This window comes from Pan troglodytes, chromosome 5, assembly GCF_028858775.2.
Source record: "Pan troglodytes isolate AG18354 chromosome 5, NHGRI_mPanTro3-v2.0_pri, whole genome shotgun sequence".
In the NCBI taxonomy this organism is placed as follows: Eukaryota; Metazoa; Chordata; class Mammalia; order Primates; family Hominidae; genus Pan; species Pan troglodytes.
The window spans coordinates 172,187,583-172,206,411 of record NC_072403.2 but is presented as its reverse complement, the minus strand read 5'-3'; the positions used below and the strand labels follow the sequence as shown (position 1 = coordinate 172,206,411).

The following is an 18,829-nucleotide window of genomic DNA, read 5'->3' as shown; positions in this document are numbered from 1 at the left end:
TAAAACCATCAGATCTCATGAGACTTATTCACTATCAAGAGAACAGCACAGGAAAGACCCACCCCCATGATTCAGTTACCTCCAACTGGGTTCCTCCCATGACACATGGAAATTATGGGAGCTACAATTCAAGATGAGATTTGGGTGGGGACACAGCCAAACCATATCACCAGCCATGACAAGCCCTAAGTCACATCATGCTGCTCCCCCTACCCCCATGGCACAAGGAATCTCTGAGCTGCCTCAGGTCCACCTGCTCAGGGTCCCCAGGTGGGCAGCGTCATGGCCACCTACAGCAACCAAGCAGGTCCCTACTTCAGACCCTCAAGGTCATCCACCCCTCCAACCAGAGCAGACGCACTTGGCCACCTCCCATCTCCTCTCACCTACTTCCACAGTAAAGCAACCCAACTCTAGGAAGGGCCTGAAGCCACCCACTTCTCCAGATATTCTGGCCATGAGGTCCAGCTGACGGGCTGCAGGCAGTGTCCAGAAGTCCCCTTAAAGGGAGGATCTGTGTTCCTCGTGGTACCCCATCTCCTGCATGTGACGGGGAGCCCAGCAGCCAGTGTGGACCTCGGGGAGGAAGCTCTGTCCACAGAATGAGATGGCAGGCACCTGGGCCTGTCTCTGCCACATCCCACACAAGCACTGCACTCTGTCCTTCAAGCTTCTTGAACATGAGAAAGAATTTCTTTCTTTAGTCAGGAATTTTTTTCCTTAGTCAGATAAAATTTCTTTTATCTTGTTTAAGCCCCTGATATTTTGGAGATTTTGGCCACTCACAGGCAAATTCCACTCAGACTAATGCACCCTTCAGGAGCCAGCTTTCCCGGCCCCCAACAACTCTTATCTCCTCCATTGACAGGGAGACTCGTGCTGGTGTCCTGAGACTTTGTCATAGCTAGCCTGCCGCCCAATGCCAGCAGTCTGCAGCCTTTGTCTTCTGGTTCCCCTTAGGCCACTCAGCTGGCAATGGTCACCAGAATAGGGGTTGAAAGGAAGAGTGTGGGGGAAACACGCATTCTTGTTGCTTCAGAAGGTCATCCTGCCTGATATTTTTGTATACGGCTTGTAAGAAAGGTAAGAAGCCAGGTGTGCTCATTTCTACTTGCCAACATCGTTTCATAAAGCCCTTGACTGGGAGGCCGTGCAGCTCCCTGGAAAGGTGCTTTGAAGATAAAGCAGGAGAGAGCACATGGAGCCCGAGAGGCCCCCATGCCTCTTGCCTGAGTCGCGTCTTTCCTTAAAAGTTGAATGACTTGGCCAGGCGCAACGGCTCATGCCTGTAATCCCAGAGCTTTGGGAGGCCAAGGTGGGCAGATCACTTGAGTCCAGGAGTTGAGACCAGCCTGGGCAATATGGCAAGAGACCCCCATCTCTACTAAAAATACAAAAAATTGGCCCAGCATGGTGGCACATGCCTGTAGTCCCAGCTACTAGCAGGGGCTGATGTGGGAGGATCTCTTGAGCCTGGGAGGTGGATGATGCAGTGGGCCCTGACCATGCCACTGCATTCCAGGTTGCAGGGCAGAGCGAGACTCTGTCTCAAAACAAACAAACAAACAAAAAGAACAAAACAAACATATCCTTCGCCCACTTTTTGATGGGGTTGTTTGTTTTTTTCTTGTAAATTTGTTTGAGTTCATTGTAGATTCTGGATATTAGCCCTTTGTCAGATGAGTAGGTTGCAAAAATTTTCTCCCATTTTGTAGGTTGCCTTTCACTCTGATGGTAGTTTCTTTTGCTGTGCAGAAGCTCTTTAGTTTAATTAGATCCCATTGGTCAATTTTGGCTTTTGTTGCCATTGCTTTTGGTGTTTTAGACATGAAGTCCTTGCCCATGCCTATGTCCTGAATGGTATTGCCTAAGTTTTCTTCTAGGGTTTTTATGGTTTTAGGTCTAACACATAAGTCTTTAATCCATCTTGAATTAATTTTTTGTAAGGTGTAAGGAAGGGATCCAGTTTCAGCTTTCTACATATGGCTAGCCAGTTTTCCCAGCACCATTTATTAAATAGGGAATCCTTTCCCCATTGCTTGTTTTTCTCAGGTTTGTCAAACATCAGATGGTTGTAGATATGTGGCATTATTTCTGAGGGCTCTGTTCTGTTCCATTGATCTATATCTCTGTTTTGGTACCAGTACCATGCTGTTTTGGTTACTGTAGCCTTGTAGTATAGTTTGAAGTCAGGTAGCGTGATGCCTCTGGCTTTGTTCTTTTGGCTTAGGATTGACTTGGAGATGCGGGCTCTTTTTTGGTTCCATATGAACTTTAAAGTAGTTTTTTCCAATTCTGTGAAGAAAGTCATTGGTAAAGAAGACATTTATGCAGCCAAAAAACACAGGAAAAAATGCTCATCATCACTGGCCATCAGACAAATGCAAATCAAAACCAAAATGAGATACCATCCCACACCAGTTAGAATGGCAATCATTAAAAAGTCAGGAAATAACAGGTGCTGGAGAGGATGTGGAGAAATAGGAACACTTTTACACTGTTGGTGGGACTGTAAACTACTTCAACCATTGTGGAAGTCAGTGTGGTGATTCCTCAGGGATCTAGAACTAGAAATACCATTTGACCCAGCCATCCCATTACTGGGTATATACCCAAAGGATTATAAATCATGCTGCTATAAAGACACATGCACACGTATGTTTATTGCAGCACTATTCACAATAGCAAAGACTTGGAACCAACCCAAATGTCCAACAATGATAGACTGGATTAAGAAAATGTGGCACATATACACCATGGAATACTATGCAGCCATAAAAAATGAAGAGTTCCTGTCCTTTGTAGGGACATGGATGAAGCTGGAAACCATCATTCTCAGCAAACTATCACAAGGACAAAAAACCAAACACCGCATGTTCTCACTCATAGGTGGGAATTGAACAATGAGAACACGTGGACACAGGAAGGGGAACATCACACTCCGGGGACTGTCGTGGGGTGGGGGGAGGGGGGAGGGATAGCATTAGGAGATATACCTAATGCTAAATGACGAGTTAATGGGTGCAGCACACCAACATGGCACATGTATACATATGTAACTAACCTGCACATTGTGCCCATGTACCCTAAAACTTAAAGTATAATAATAATAAAATTAAAACAACAACAACAACAACAAAAAAAAAAACAACAAAAAAAATGTTGAATGCCCCTAGCCTTGCCTTTTCCCACACGGAAGATAATGTCTGATGGGGCTGGTGACTGTGCCACTGTACTCTATAACCAGATGTGCTCCTGCTCCCACACCTTGATGCGATTGATTCTGCTTTCATGTAACTTATAAGCAAGTTTGATGTGATTTTGCACTGAGCCTCCATGATCCGCATATAAATTCTGAGCCAAAATGGTGTTCTGGAACAGCCTGACAGGAACTCTCTGAAAATCTTCTCCTGGACTGTAGTCCTCAGTAAGACCTCTGAATAAAGCAAACTTTAATTCTTTAAAAGCTTGATTTTTTTTCCTTAGTCAGCAAGCTCCGTCTGTAGAGAGGAAGGGTGGAAACTCACCACCTGTCAACACTGACTCCCTGGAGTGGGGGAGACGGGGCGGTGACCGACCTTCAGTTTTCCTCCATGGAATTCTTCTAAGTGGTGGGATTTAAAGTGAATTTTACTTTTTTTTCCCCCTGTTTCTTGGTATTTTAAAATTCTTAAACTAAATCACAAGTGAGGTGTCAGGTAAACTGCAATTTAACAATAATCGAGGCAAACTCACCACAGCCCTAGTTGCAGCTAGGTGCTTAGTTACTGCAGTTCCAAAGAGAATGTGCTTCTCACACCACCAAGGAGCAGCGACCCTTAGAACGTCCTGCTCAGACCAGCCAGGGAAGCCTTTTCAGTCTTGTCTCCAAAAGAATGATTCTCGACTACTCTGCCTTCCAGCTGGGTCACCCTGAGTGCTGCAGGCTTAGCCAATGAAGCTCCTGAAATTCCTGACAATGGCGGAGATAGTCGTGGGGTGTCCACCGCTTTGCCACTGATAGGAGTGATTCCAGAGGAACTTGATCCTCAATCTGGGACTGTTTGCAGGAGTTTGGTTTGCCAGGAACTTGAGTGACATTGACCCCATGACACCTCAGCCAGTGGTGTAGCCAAGTAGACAAATGGACTCCCGCACTGTACCTGAACCTTCCAGAAACAGAAACTGCAATCTGGGACTATGTTAGCTATGCTCTGGGGGGTGTTTTTTGCTCTTGTCCTGAGGAATAGCAATGGTGATTTAACAAATATTTGAAATAGGCTGGGGACGGTGGCTCACGCCTGTAATCCCAGCACTTTGTTAGGCTGAGGTGGGCAGATCACCTGAGGTCAGGAGTTACAGACCAGCCTGGCCAACATGGTGAAACCCCATCTCTACTAAAAAAATACAAAAATTAGCTGGGCATGGTGGCGTGCCTGTAATCCCAGCTACTCAGGAGTCTGAGGCAGGAGAATTGCCTGAACCCGGGAGGTAGAGGTTGCAGTGAACGGAGATCACACCATTGTACTCCAGCCTGGGTGACAAGAGTGAAACTCCATCTCAAAAAAAAAAAAAAAAATACAAACCTGAAATAAAGACTTCACACAAAGGAAAAAAAAACAATGTTTCTCTACAAAAGAATGAATTTTTTTTTTGATTTTGGGGTTTTTCTTGGTAATGCATAAAGATGCTATTGCCCAGATGTCAGTTGGAAATGCAGTATCCTGCTTCAAAACTTGGATTTTGGAGCGAGACTACAGGTTCTTCGCTTACTACCTGGTAATGTTGGGCAAACCACTTAGCCTCTTTATGCCTCAGTTTCCTTTTCTTTGCAATTAGATAACATTACCCAATATAATAGAAGTGTTATGAGAATTTAACAAGATAATATAAGAAAGTGCTTAGGACAGTAGCTAGTACACAGCAAGTTCTGAATACATCTGAGCTATTGTTATTTTTATAGTCACAAATTTGCCATTCCTCAAAACTCCCAGACAACCACATTCTCACGTTTATTTTAACTGAATGATGAGATTGATGAGAGAAAGCAGCATGTACTCTACAACGAGAGGTTTGAAATTAATCCAATACCCTCATAAACCAGACCATGTGTGAATGTAGCTGTGTATGTGAATGTGTAGATGTGTATGTAGTTTCCGTGTACACACCCTTTTTACAAATGGCACCGAAAGATGAAATGCTCTACTCAGACAGGAACCCGGAAGAGGATAAATGCCACTGTCCAGGCTGAAGAGCAGAATCAGCAAGTGAGCACAGGATGCCTAGAGTGTCACCGCTCTGGGATGGGATCTTCGAACTCTGCCCAGGGCACTCTTAGGCTTTTCCTCTGTCCTGCTCAGCAGCATGGGACCAGGGACAAATGCACAATCGGTAATGCCAGGAAGCTCATCCCAAAGAGGACACAGCTCCCTCCAACCTCCCTCCTTCCTGTTTAATTTGCAAGCTTATACTTGCTCCTCCTGTAATCTGACCCAGAAGATGGAAATTCAAGGTCCCGTTGCATGCTTGTCAGTCATTTGACATCTCTGAACTTAGCTTCCTTAACTTCCCAATGTGGCGATGACTGAGTCTTTATCAATATGTCTCATAAATGACCTTTTGCAAGAGACCTCTTAAATTAAGTCAAATAGGTCTCTAATTTGCCTGCTCTGTTGATGTCTCAAAACATCAGACATTCACCTGCCACCTGCTGGGAAGAGGTGCAGGTGGGATAGACATTAGGACACATTGCCCTTAGCAACCAGGTATAAGGAGTAAGCATCAAGGGACAGTCATTCTTTCCTCAGCTGGAGATCATTGAATCCACCATAAGCTGCGGATCATGAGACCACGTGGCTGGGAGGCCACCTGATGCAGCAGCAGCCCCCGCACTGACTCTGGGGCTCTGCTGGGGGAAGCCTGCAGCTCCTGGAATCCTCACAACCACTGGGAGCGAGGTGCCGTAAGGAGGCGGAGTCTCAGACAGAGTCTCAGATGGTCAAAGACCCTGCTCCGGGGTGGAAGAGACCCTGGAACCACATCCAGCTCATGCCAGGGTCCAGTATCCATCCGGGACAGAAAGCTGCCTCCCTCCTTCCGGGACAGAAAGCTGCGTCCTCAGCAACAGGCAGAAAGTGACAGCCTCCTCCCATCGCCGTCACTCCTGCTCTCGTCAGACACCCATCCCTGGACCGCCAGACCCCCGGCTACCACCCCATCCTGCTCTTTCCTGATCTGCAGCCCCCACACCCATCACTTGCTGACCAAGGTAAAATTTTACTTCTTTCATTGCAAGACCCACATGAAGACATGTTGGGGCGGGATCGAGGAGGTGATTGCAGGGATCTGCAGATCCCCTCCATCTACGCGTAGGGTCAGGTGTGCTGCTCTGATGTTCACAGCACCACCTGAGTGCGCCCCACTGCTATGAGAATTCTTGCATGGTTTGTTGCTGTGACTATCTGTGGGCTCTCTTACCAGCCGAGGAGGGCTGGGGCATCCCCTGGCTCCTGTCACATGCTTGGGGAATGGCAGGGAACTCCACAGCACTGCCCCTGAAGGAGGGGCCTGGGCATTTCACAGCAAGGCCCTGACCAGGAACTTTGTATGTTTCCTGATGCCCGGGTCACAGCTACTAGCCTTTCCAAGCATCTGAATGCCATCTGGCCCCCAACCCACTTATTTCTGCCTTCACACTGCCAGACGCCCTTCGCCACCCCCCATTTTTATCAAGACAGACTTTGGCTCTGTCACAGCAACAGTGAGGAAGGCAGGAAGGGAAGGGTCCCCAATGTCCCCTTCATGATGCATCAGGCAACATGAAATACACTTTGTTTCCACGGCTCCATGTTTAAACCCTCCCTGGAATTACGTTCCCTTCCTCCCTTGGGAGAGCATGAGCAGACACGCCTGCAGGGGTCCTGCCACTCTCCCAGATCCACTTCCTGACTGGTCAGACAAACCTTACTGTGACCCGCACCAATGCCGCTGTGTGCTGTAAGTACACACTAGCTGTGCCTTATCCTGCAAGAACAGCGCACGTGCTAATTTCTTCATACACGTCCACAGAGCCATAAGGAAGTTTGACCAGGGAGTGTCGCTGTTTTTAATGTTGACTTTTTTTTGTTTGTTTAAGGCCTTCCTCAGAAGTTTTGCCAAGAGGATTCTAAGAAAGATTAGAGAGGACATTTTTAATACACATTTGAAAAACATCATTCAAAGCCTACAATTTACATATTTGTGACCAGTAAACAGTGTGATCATTATCGTCAGAAAGTATAAGATACAGGGCAAGGGCTTTGCTTCCAACACTGAAATGAAGGGCTAGGTTCACTCCACCATTGAGAGTTTTTTGTTTTTTGTTTTTTTGGTTTTTTTCCCAAGGACAAGGATTTGAGTTTTCAAGTAGCGATGTCTGTTCTCAAAGGACAACCAAAGTGCTGCTCGTCACCCACTTCCGTGATCTCAAGTCCTTGTGGCCATCACTGACCTCAGCTAGATCAGGCCAGAAGTGTCTATAATACAACCACGTGTATTTCACCATGCCTCCAATTCCCATTAGAAGCTTTTTCCTGATATACTCTGAAGACTGGCTATTGTTATCTTTGTGATTTGCCTGACAGGTAAAGAAATTTTAAAATAAAGTTTTTTGTGTCCTCCAGGAACAAAATCATGGTGTAGGGTTCAGGAAGCACATAACTCACCCTGAAGTGAACTCTCTTTGATATATTTACTGTGATATCTCATGGTTGGCACAGGCATTCACCTTCTAGAATCACCAAGGAGAACCAAAACCAAGAGTGAGATAGAATAAAATATTCCTGGAACAAGGGGGCAGAGACATCTTCCCTAAAATGGCCATGGTGCTTTTGGTGTTTGAATGAGGAGCATGTTTTATTCTATCATGTGTACGTAAATGTCACAAGGACATGGTTTGTGGGCAGAGTTTCCATACTAAAAACCAGTACAGTTGCCCCTTGGTATCTGTGAGGATTGGTTCCAGGACCCCCATGGACACCAAAATCTGAGAATGTTCAAGTCCCTGATATAAAATGATGTCATTTTTGCATATAACCTACATACATCCTCCCTTATGCTTTAAATCATCTCTAGATTAACTATAATACCTAATATAATGTAAATGCTATGTAAGTAGTTGTTATACTGTATTGTTCACGGAATAATGACAAAAAATAAGTATGCATACATTCAATGCAGATGCAATCATCTTTGCTGCACAATTTTTTTTTTTTTTTTTTTTTGAGAAAGGGTCCTGTTCTGTCACCCAGGCTGGTGTGCAATGGCATAATCATGCCTCACTGCAGCCTTGAATTTCTGGGCTCAAGTAAGCCTCCCACCTCTGCCTCCCTAATAGCTGGGACTGCAGGTGTGGGCCACCACATCCAGCTAACTTTTTCCCTTTTTTGTAGACACAGGCTCTCACTGTTGCCCACGCTGGTCGAAAACTCCTGGGCTCAAGCAATCCTCCTGCCTCAGCCTCCCAAAGTGTTGGGATCACAGGCGTGAGCCACCAACCCCAGCTACCCAAATATTTTCAGTCTGCAGTGGCTTGAATCCACAGATGTGGAACCCACAGATATGGAAGGCTGATTGTACTCTCCAAGCAATCTACATGTTGAAAGGTTTTCACCAATATAGATACATACAAATGCAAAGGCATTTTGTTTCAGAGAGTGAATCAAACCAATTTTCTTTCTAGAATACTTATTCTAGGAATCCAATTACACAGCCCTCTTTTATAGCAATATTTAAATTCTACTGATCTTCAAAAGCCTTTAGATAATTAAGTACCCGATACCAATAGCACCAACAGCTTTCCCTAGATCGAATGCACAGGTGGAAGATAGCCAGGGCTTTGGAGAACTTAAAAGAAAGAAAACAAAATAAGACAAAGCCCACACAAACCATTCTTTAGGACTGATATTAATTTGGGGGTAGGCAAGTATGAGGAAGAATACAGAGAAGTGAAGGCGTCTAGGAATTTCTGCAGAGGATAACTCCATCTTCATCCCTCCAACACGACATCGCCGCAAAACATCTCTCTCAGGTGCCCGAGGGTTCTGAGGTTTGGACCTTAAGGTAAATCGTGTTTTCTTTGGGCTTTGCTTTTCTGTAACAACAAAATTAAAAGTTGGAGTTAAAATAAATAAATAAGCAATCAGTTTGTTGATGATGGAACTGTTGCAAAGTTGTACACAGAAATGAATAAGTGTCAAGACAAAGAGAAAGTAAGGACGGCAAACAGCAAAGAAGAAAAGGGCATAGCAAACTACAGCCTGCGGCCCCATTCGAGCTTATAGCCTGTTTTTGTACAACTAGTGAGCTACAAATGGTTTTTACATTTTATATAGTTGGAAAAAATGAAAATATTTCAAGATACTTAAAAAATTACATGAAATTCAAATTTCAACATCCATAAATAGCATTTTACTGGTATCCAGACACAACCATTCCTTCATGCATTGTCTATAGCTGCTTTTCCAATGCAGGGGCAGAACTGGGTAGTGGCAAGAGAGACCACAGGGCCCCAGAGCCTGAAATATTTACTATCTGGCCCTTTCCAGAAAGAGACAAGCCCTGAAGTAGAAGGTTGATCATGTTCCTGGCTAACTCATTTTGAATCCGGTGACTTTGGGGATACATGTCATTATCTCCTTCATCTGTGGAATGGGTCTGATAACCATAGAAGCTGCCTCCCAATGTTTTGGGAGGATTCGGTGAAATGCACATGAGCTTTCAGGGAGGCTGACACACACACAGTGAAGCTTAGCTAGAGTTACAGTCACTTCCATTCCTGACATTCTCCCCTTGCAAGTGGGGAAGAAGGAGTAATCAACATGATCACTCTGGCCATAGACTGTGGCTACTATTTATGGAATTGGTATAGTAGAGAAGACAGACAATGAAATAAACAATTATTATAACGTGTGAAGAGTACTGTCAAGAACCAAGGATGCACAGGGGGTTCAGGGCTCTGGGCAGCAGCACCTGCCTCCCCTGGCAGGGCGGGAATGATTAGGATGAGAGAGTGAAGGGATTAAACAGAACATCTTAAAAGACTACCAGGCCAGGCACGGTGGCTCACGCCTGTAATCCCAACACTTTGGGAGGCTGAGATGGGCGGATCACCTGAAGTCAGGAGTTCGAGACCAGCCTGACCAACATGGAGAAAACCCGTCTCTACTAAAAATAATAAATTAGCCAGGCATGGTGGCACATGCCTGTAATCCCAGCTACTCAGGAGGCTGAGGCAGGAGAATCGCTTGAACCTGGGAGGCGGAGGTTGTGGTGAGCCAAGGTAGTGCCATTGCACTCCAGCCAGGGCAACAAGAGGGAAACTCCAAGTCAAAAAAAAGAAAAAAAAGACAACCAAGTGGCTGTTAACAAACTAGAATGAAACATCTTTAAATCAGATAACACAAAACTTGGGATCAAAAAGAAGGAAATCATCAGCAACTAGAAAATGTATTTACTGTTAAAATAGTGTTTTGCCCTTATCAGTACTGAGAAATCTAGAATTTCCCCAAGTGAAGTGTACAGAGTGCCTATCCGCATGTGCATTGTTGGCAGAGATTATTAAAACAGATTCCTGAGTTGCATCATTCACATTCTAAACCAAAAACCAAGAAGGCCAAGGAATTTAGCATTTTAGCATGTTCCTTTTGTGCTTCTTCTGCACACTTAGTTTGGAGGATCACTGGGGAAATAGCACGATTTGCAAGAAGAATGGAGAAAATCTGAGCTCTATTGAACACCTGCTATGTGCCAGGCAATGGATTAGTCACTGTCACCTACTTAATCTGATTAAATCTTTATAGAAACTCTGTAAATTAAGTATTATTGTGACTATTTTGCAGGCATGGAAATTAAATGAAAAATAAAGCTCCATAGGGTTCAATGACATTCCCAAAGTCACATGGCCTACTGAGTCAGGTGACCTAGGTTCAATCGTAAGTCTGTAGGACTGCATAGACTTTTCTCTCTCTATTCACGAGGACACATGCATCCTTGCTGTGGAATCCACAGAACTGAGCCTGTAAAGGATCTTGAGAGAGATCACCTCATCAAGCACTGTTCCTTCCTTTCCTTTTTTATTGCTCTAAGACTAGAATATGAAACTCCAGCAAACCTTGCTCTCCGTCAAAAGAATTTTGTGAAGAAAGTTACTAAAGAATCTGAGACAACAATTGCTCAGAGGACAGAAGATTGATTTTAAAATGTTCCCCACTCAGAGTCATTAACTCTTGGGGTGAGCTAGGGATCTTGGTGCACCACAGCCAACATTACAGACAAATCATTCTCTGCCATGCACTTGAGAACAGATAGCTGTCAAGTCATGCTCTTCATTATTTTCTTACATAAAGTCAGTAGCTATCATGGGTTTTTTTCCTCATAGCAGTTCTGGGAGTAATAAAAAGACATACAAATATCTGTAAAGCTCTCCTAAACTTTTAAGATAGAGGAAATGGAGAATGTGGAGTGATATTAGGCCCCTTTTGGAGGGCGTGTCAGACTCATGGGCCTCGGAGTCCTGGGCACCATGGGCTTCACCTCCCAAGGTTCTCGGCGTCCTTCATGGTCTCTGGCAAAGCGACCCCCTTGGTCTCCGGAAGAAGTAGCGTCACTCCCGCGGCAAGCAGGCCCAACACCGCTTCAAAGGAAACAGATTGCAAATGGAGCCATTAGAGCACAGCCAATGTCATTTACAGAAATAATCACAGCCAGCCAAAGAGAGGAAGAGACAACACAGATGGGAGAGATACTATTTTTTTAAAAGAAAAAAAGTTAGGAACATTTATAAAAGAAAATTAAAACAATAGGATAACTGGGGAAATGTCAGAGTACGTAAAGGAAACATTGCCTTCATTTTACTTCTATAGAAGTGTAAAGCTCCATAGTAACTGATGTTTAAGTATTTGGGGATTTGTTGTTGGGGTACATATACACATAGAATTAGCTATAGAGCACAGTCTATATGTGGGCAGGGTGGACCCCTCCCATCACTCTTTTCTCCCTCCTTTTTCCCTTTGCCTTCTACTTCCCTTTCTCCCTCCTTCTTCCTTTCTCCCTTTCCCTATCTCTTCCTCCACCCCTCTTTTTGTATTCACCTGTGCCCAGGCATGGCTGGCTCTGCAAACAACCAGCAACTGTTGCCTTGTATCAACTGGGTAAGCAGGGTCTTGGAAGTTCTCTGGCCTAGGTTTGGAGAGATAAGTAGGAATCCCCTCTCCCTTCTCTCATCCAACTGTATCAGGAAGAAAGCTGATACGGAACTTTGATTCCCACTCATCTCCTTGTGAGTGTTCTCAATTGTTAAGATCTAGATACAGAAGACAGGTGATAATTCAGCATCTTCAAGACTCTAGCAATTGTGTGTTAAATGTGTAAGAATTGGTGATCAGATTTATCAGGAGACTGTCAAAAGGTCTCTCAGATTCTGTCCTATAGTATGAATGATTGGAGTCCAGAGCCAGAGGATGGAAATCCCTGACCCATATCCTAGGAATGGCTTCTTGTCTTTCCCATGAAGCAAGACAGAATAAGCCAGAAGACATCCCAAGAGCATGCACCATCCTTGCCTTCTGTAAACTCACTGAGAGATATCATTCCCTTCACTCAACAAATACGACTGAGTACTCACACTCAGTTCCACCCATGCCGAGCCCACTGCCGAGCTGCAAAAGAAGGAATGATATATGCTCCACAAAATCTTACCAAACAAAATGAGGGGCAAGGCTTGCCAAACCTCCATCAGCCTGAAGACTATGAAGGGGGTGATTATCCCACCTATGTCACACAGGGAGGAACACACCATCACTCCGAGGTTCCTGATAAAATACAAAGGACAAAAAATACGATAATTCTGTGATTCACTTTTCCAAATGTTAACCTGATGCTAAAACAAATACAATGCCAATACCTGCAGCTTGCTGTGGCTGTCCAGTGCTCAGCGCCTCAGAAGAAAACTGCAGGGGTCAGGAGGAACCATGAGGACCAGCCCAGAGGGTATTGAGAGGAGGTAACAGGCTAGAGTGAAAGTGGGTATGAGCCATCCATTGCCCATGCAATGGCAGAGAGCCTACCTCTTTTTAACTATACATTCAAATATTTAGCTCTTAGGTGTATAATACCTGAAGAATTGCTACAAGCCTTACAAAGATAAAAAGAACACATGCTCCCTGCTCTAAACTTCAATTTTACCTCACTCCTGTTCTAGGTCCATGACCTGTCATCACCTGTGGGAAAGCACAATGTCTGGGAGTGACTGAGTTTAGTGGGATTTGGGCCCTTCCCAGCCCTAAGACCCTGGGAGCAGGGTCAAGCCAGGAAGGAAATCCTGACTGATGTGCACCAGGGACTGACTAACCAACCCATCACCTCAATAGCCAACACGTGACCCTTAGAGGAGGCACATGGGGAAGAAAGGAGACCTAATCAGAATGAGGGATCTGCCATTGGCGTTCATTGGTTAAGGGTCAATGAATGTGGTTCCTTATGCATGTGACCCAGAGATTTGCTGCACAGGGCAACAGGCCTTAAGTAGATCTTCCCAAGAAAAACATGGATTCCAGCTTCTAGCACTAGCACCATGGGGGATCTGCAGTGTTGATGACGATAGTCTGGTGCTGAATTTGTAGTTGTTGAGAAAGAGAAGACTAATCATTGAAATTCTAACTTAGAGCTCCTTTCCTGTGACTGCAAGCTTTGGTCTGTGCTAAGATGAGCATTTTCTTGCGAGAATGAGATTTAAACTGTGACTAGTAGCTTTTTCCACCTGATGAGTTGCTGAGGATGCTCAGAGCAGATGTTAAGAGATGGGAGGAAAAGAGTCTCCACTAGAGAACCCCCTGATGCATGGAAAGATAGGGAAGGGTAGATAGAAGGTATCGAGGAATCGAAGAAGAAAGTTAGTGGGGAAACATGTAGAGAAACTATCTACTTGAAATGACCCTCTTCATCTCTGGTAATGTTCTTTGCTCTGAAATCTACACTATCTGATATTACTATAGCCTCTCCAGCTTTCTTTTGATTAGTATTAGCATAAAATACCCTTCTCCATCCTTTCACTTTTAAACTGTCTTTCTCCCCTTATATGTAAAGTCAGTTTCTTGCAGACAGCATGTGGTTGTGTTTCACTTTTTTGTCCAATCTGATAATCTCTTCCTTTTAACTGGAGTGTCTAGACCATTTATATTTCTTGTGACTACTGATATGATTGAGTTTAAATCTATCATCTTGCTATTTGCTTTCTTTTTGTTCTGTTTGTCCTCTGTAACCCTTTATTTCTTTTTCTGCCTTCTTATAAATTATTTTAAATGATTTCACATTATCTTCTGTGTTGACTTAATAGCTATAATTATTTTGTTTTTTAATTTTTGATTTAGGTTTACAGAAAACCTAACTCTTTGATCACAGTAACTTCAAGTAATATTGTAACATTCATAGATTATATGTGAACCTTACAATAGTATACTTGTGTTTCTTCCCTCCCAGCCTTTGCACAACACGTTGTGATTATTGTTTTGATTGGCAAACTACAGCCCACAGGCCAAAGACAGCATTTTTAGCTTTGAGTTAGAAATGGTTTTTACATGATTAAAAGGTTTTTTAGGCCAGGCGCGGTGACTCACGCCTGTAATCCCAGCACTTTGGGAGGCCGAGGAGGGTGGATCATGAGGTCAGGAGATGAAGACCATCCTGGCTAACATGGTGAAACCCTTTCTTTACTAAAAATATACAAAATAAATAAATAAATAAAATTAGCCAGACGTGGTGGCAGGCGCCTGTAGTCCCAGCTACTCGGGAGGCTGAGGCAGGAGAATGGTGTGAACCTGGGAGGTAGAGCTTGCAGTAAGCCAAGATCGCACCACTGCACTCCCGCCTGGGCGACAGAGCGAGACTCCATCTCAAAAAAAAGAAAAGAAAAGAAAGAATAATATGCAACAGAGACTGTATGTGATCCACAAAGCCTAAAACATTAGCTATCCAGCTCTGTACTGGAAAAGTTTGCCAATCCCTGCTTTAAACAGTTCATTGTCTTTTAAAGAAAATAACCAGAAAAAAAGATTTCCATTTACTCATGTAGTTATCATTTTCAGTGCTCTTCATTTTTTTGTGTAGATGTAGATTTCCTCTGATACTGTTTTCATTTTTTCTGAAAGATCTTCAAGACTAATATTTCCTGTAGTATAAGTCTGCTGGTGATTAATTCTTTCAGACTTTGTAAGTCTGAAAAAGTCCTTAATTTCCATTCATTTTTGAAAGTATTTTTGCTGGGTCAAGAATTTTAGATTGGCAGTTTATTTTTCTTTCTTTCAGTACTTTAAAGATGTTGTTCTACCACCTTCTTGTTTGTATCATTTCCAATGAGAAATTTTCTGTCATTCTTATCTTTGTTCCTATTTGTGATCTTTTTTCTCTGATTGCTTTTTAAGGTTTTTGTTTTGTTTTTGTTTTTGTTTTGAGACAGGGTCTTGCCCTGTTGCCCAGGATGGAGTGCAGTGGCGTGATCTTGGCTCATTGCAACCTCCACCTCCTGGGCTCAAGCAAGCCTCCTACCTCAGCCTCCATAGTAGCTGAGACTACATGCATGCACCACCACACCCAGCTAATTTTTGTATGTTTTGTAGAAAGAAGGTTTCACCATGTTGCCCAGGCTGGTCTTTTTAAGATTTTTATGATGTGCCTTTCTTGATGTTTTTTGTGGTTAGTATTTATTGAGATTGTTAGATCTATGTATTTGAAGTTTTCATCAAATTTGAAGAAATTTTGAGCATTATTTCTCTCTCTATTAACCCCTCCTACTCACTTCTACAGACTCCAATTACATTCATTGAATTGTATCACAGCTCACTGATTCTCTCTGTCTTTCCTTTTTGATAGTTTCAATTGCTATCTTCAAGTTCACTAATATTTTCTTCCATAATGTTTAATCTGCTGTTAACTCATGTGGTGTATTTTTCATCTCAGACATTGTGTTTTTATCTCTAGAAGTTTAATTTGGGACTTAAATTTTTTTTCTTTATCTCTACTTAACATGCTCAATCTTTACTCTAGGTCCTTAAACATAGAGAATATAGGTATCATAACTGTTCTAATGTTCATATCCACTAATTCTACCATCTGTGCCATTTCTAGGTCAGTTTGAATTGATTTATTTTTCTCCTCAAGATAAGGTTACCTTTTCCTACTTCTTCGTATGCCTGGTAATTTTTTATTGGATGTCAGAAATTGTAAATTTCACTTTGTTCCATGCTCGATTTTGTATTCCTAGAAACAATCTTGAGCTTTGTTTTGAAAACATGATTAGGAGGGAGGAGCCAAGATGGCCGAATAGGAACAGCTCCCGTCTACAGCTCCCAGCCTGAGCGACGCAGAAGACAGGTGATTTCTGCATTTCCATCTGAGGTACCGGGTTCATCTCACTAGGGAGTGCCAGACAGTGGGCGCAGGTCAGTGGGTGCGTGCACCGTGCGCGAGCCAAAGCAGGGCGAGGCATTGCCTCACCTGGGAAGCGCAAGGGGTCAGGGAGTTCCCTTTCCGAGTCAAAGAAAGGGGTGACAGACGCACCTGGAAAATCAGGTCACTCCCACCCGAATATTGCGCTTTTCAGACCGGCTTAAAAAACGGCGCACCACGAGACTATATCCCACACCTGGCTCGGAGGGTCCTACGCCCACGGAGTCTCGCTGATTGCTAGCACAGCAGTCTGAGATCAAACTGCAAGGCGGCAGCGAGGCTGGGGGAGGGGCGCCCGCCATTGCCCAGGCTTGCTTAGGTAAACAAAGCAGCAGGGAAGCTCGAACTGGGTGGAGCCCACCACAGCTCAAGGAGGCCTGCCTGCCTGTGTAGGCTCCACCTCTGGGGGCAGGGCACAGACAAACAAAAAGACAGCAGTAACCTCTGCAGACTTAAATGTCCCTGTCTGACAGCTTTGAAGAGAGCAGTGGTTCTCCCAGCTCGCAGCTGGAGATCTGAGAACGGGCAGACTGCCTCCTCAAGTGGGTCCCTGACCCCTGACCCCCGAGCAGCCTAACTGGGAGGCACCCCCCAGCAGGGGCACACTGACACCTCACACGGCAGGGTATTCCAACAGACCTGCAGCTGAGGGCCCTGTCTGTTAGAAGGGAAACTAACAAACAGAAAGGACATCCACACCAAAAACCCATCTGTACATCACCGTCATCAAAGACCAAAAGTAGATAAAACCACAAAGATGGGGAAAAAACAGAACAGAAAAACTGGAAACTCTAAAACGCAGAGCGCCTCTCCTCCTCCAAAGGAACGCAGTTCCTCACCAGCAACGGAACAAAGCTGGATGGAGAATGATTTTGACGAGCTGAGAGAAGAAGGCTTCAGACGATCAAATTACTCTGAGCTACGGGAGGACATTCAAACCAAAGGCAAAGAAGTTGAAAATTTTGAAAAAAATTTAGAAGAATGTATAACTAGAATAACCAATACAGAGAAGTGCTTAAAGGAGCTGATGGAGCTGAAAACCAAGGCTCGAGAACTACGTGAAGAATGCAGAAGCCTCAGGAGCCGATGCGATCAACTGGAACAAAGGGTATCAGCAATGGAAGATGAAATGAATGAAATGAAGCGAGAAGGGAAGTTTAGAGAAAAAAGAATAAAAAGAAATGAGCAAAGCCTCCAAGAAATATGGGACTATGTGAAAAGACAAAATCTACGTCTGATTGGTGTACCTGAAAGTGATGGGGAGAATGGAACCAAGTTGGAAAACACTCTGCAGGATATTATCCAGGAGAACTCCCCAATCTAGCAAGGCAGGCCAACGTTCAGATTCAGGAAATACAGAGAACGCCACAAAGATACTCCTCGAGAAGAGCAACTCCAAGACACATAATTGTCAGATTCACCAAAGTGGAAATGAAGGAAAAAATGTTAAGGGCAGCCAGAGAGAAAGGTCGGGTTACCCTCAAAGGGAAGCCCATCAGACTAACAGCGGATCTCTCGGCAGAAACCCTACAAGCCAGAAGAGAGTGGGGGCCAATATTCAACATTCTTAAAGAAAAGAATTTTCAACCCAGAATTTCATATCCAGCCAAACTAAGCTTCATAAGTGAAGGAGAAATAAAATACTTTATAGACAAGCAAATGCTGAGAGATTTTGTCACCACCAGGCCTGCCCTAAAAGAGCTCCTGAAGGAAGTGCTAAACATGGAAAGGAACAACCGGTACCAGCTGCTGCAAAATCATGCCAAAATGTAAAGACCATCGAGACTAGGAAGAAACTGCATCAACTAACGAGCAAAATCACCAGCTAACATCATAATGACAGGATCAAATTCACACATAACAAGATTAACTTTAAATGTAAATGGACTAAATTCTCCAATTAAAAGACACAGACTGGCAAGTTGGATAAAGAGTCAAGACCCATCAGTGTGCTGTATTCAGGAAACCCATCTCACGTGCAGAGACACACATAGGCTCAAAATAAAAGGATGGAGGAAGATCTACCAAGCAAATGGAAAACAAAAAAAGGCAGGGGTTGCAATCCTAGTCTCTGATAAAACAGACTTTAAACCAACAAAGATCAAAAGAGACAAAGAAGGCCATTACATAATGGTAAAGGGATCAATTCAACAAGAGGAGCTAACTATCCTAAATATATATGCACCCAATACAGGAGCACCCAGATTCATAAAGCAAGTCCTGAGTGACCTACAAAGAGACTTAGACTCCCACACATTAATAATGGGAGACTTTAACACCCCACTGTCAACATTAGACAGATCAACGAGACAGAAAGTCAACAAGGATACCCAGGAATTGAACTCAGCTCTGCACCAAGCAGACCTAATAG

General features: G+C 43.9%; 1 protein-coding gene and 1 pseudogene across 1 annotated transcript in view; one reads left to right on the top strand and one right to left on the bottom strand.

The window, feature by feature from the left end:
- Positions 1-282: 282 nt before the first annotated feature.
- Positions 283-4,180, top strand: LOC129144381 (mitochondrial import receptor subunit TOM6 homolog; annotated as a pseudogene).
- Positions 4,181-8,906: 4,726 nt separating this feature from the next.
- The window catches only part of SLC22A1 (solute carrier family 22 member 1), a 49,200-nt gene continuing 39,277 nt past the window's right edge, over positions 8,907-18,829 (bottom strand). The window contains exons 10-12 of the mRNA XM_016956576.4: positions 12,715-12,827; positions 11,551-11,650; positions 8,907-9,109 (exon numbers count right to left, since the gene is read on the bottom strand). Coding sequence (XP_016812065.1) covers positions 9,043-9,109; positions 11,551-11,650; positions 12,715-12,827 — 280 coding nt within the window. The 3' untranslated portion in view covers positions 8,907-9,042. The remainder of the gene's footprint in view (positions 9,110-11,550; positions 11,651-12,714; positions 12,828-18,829) is intronic.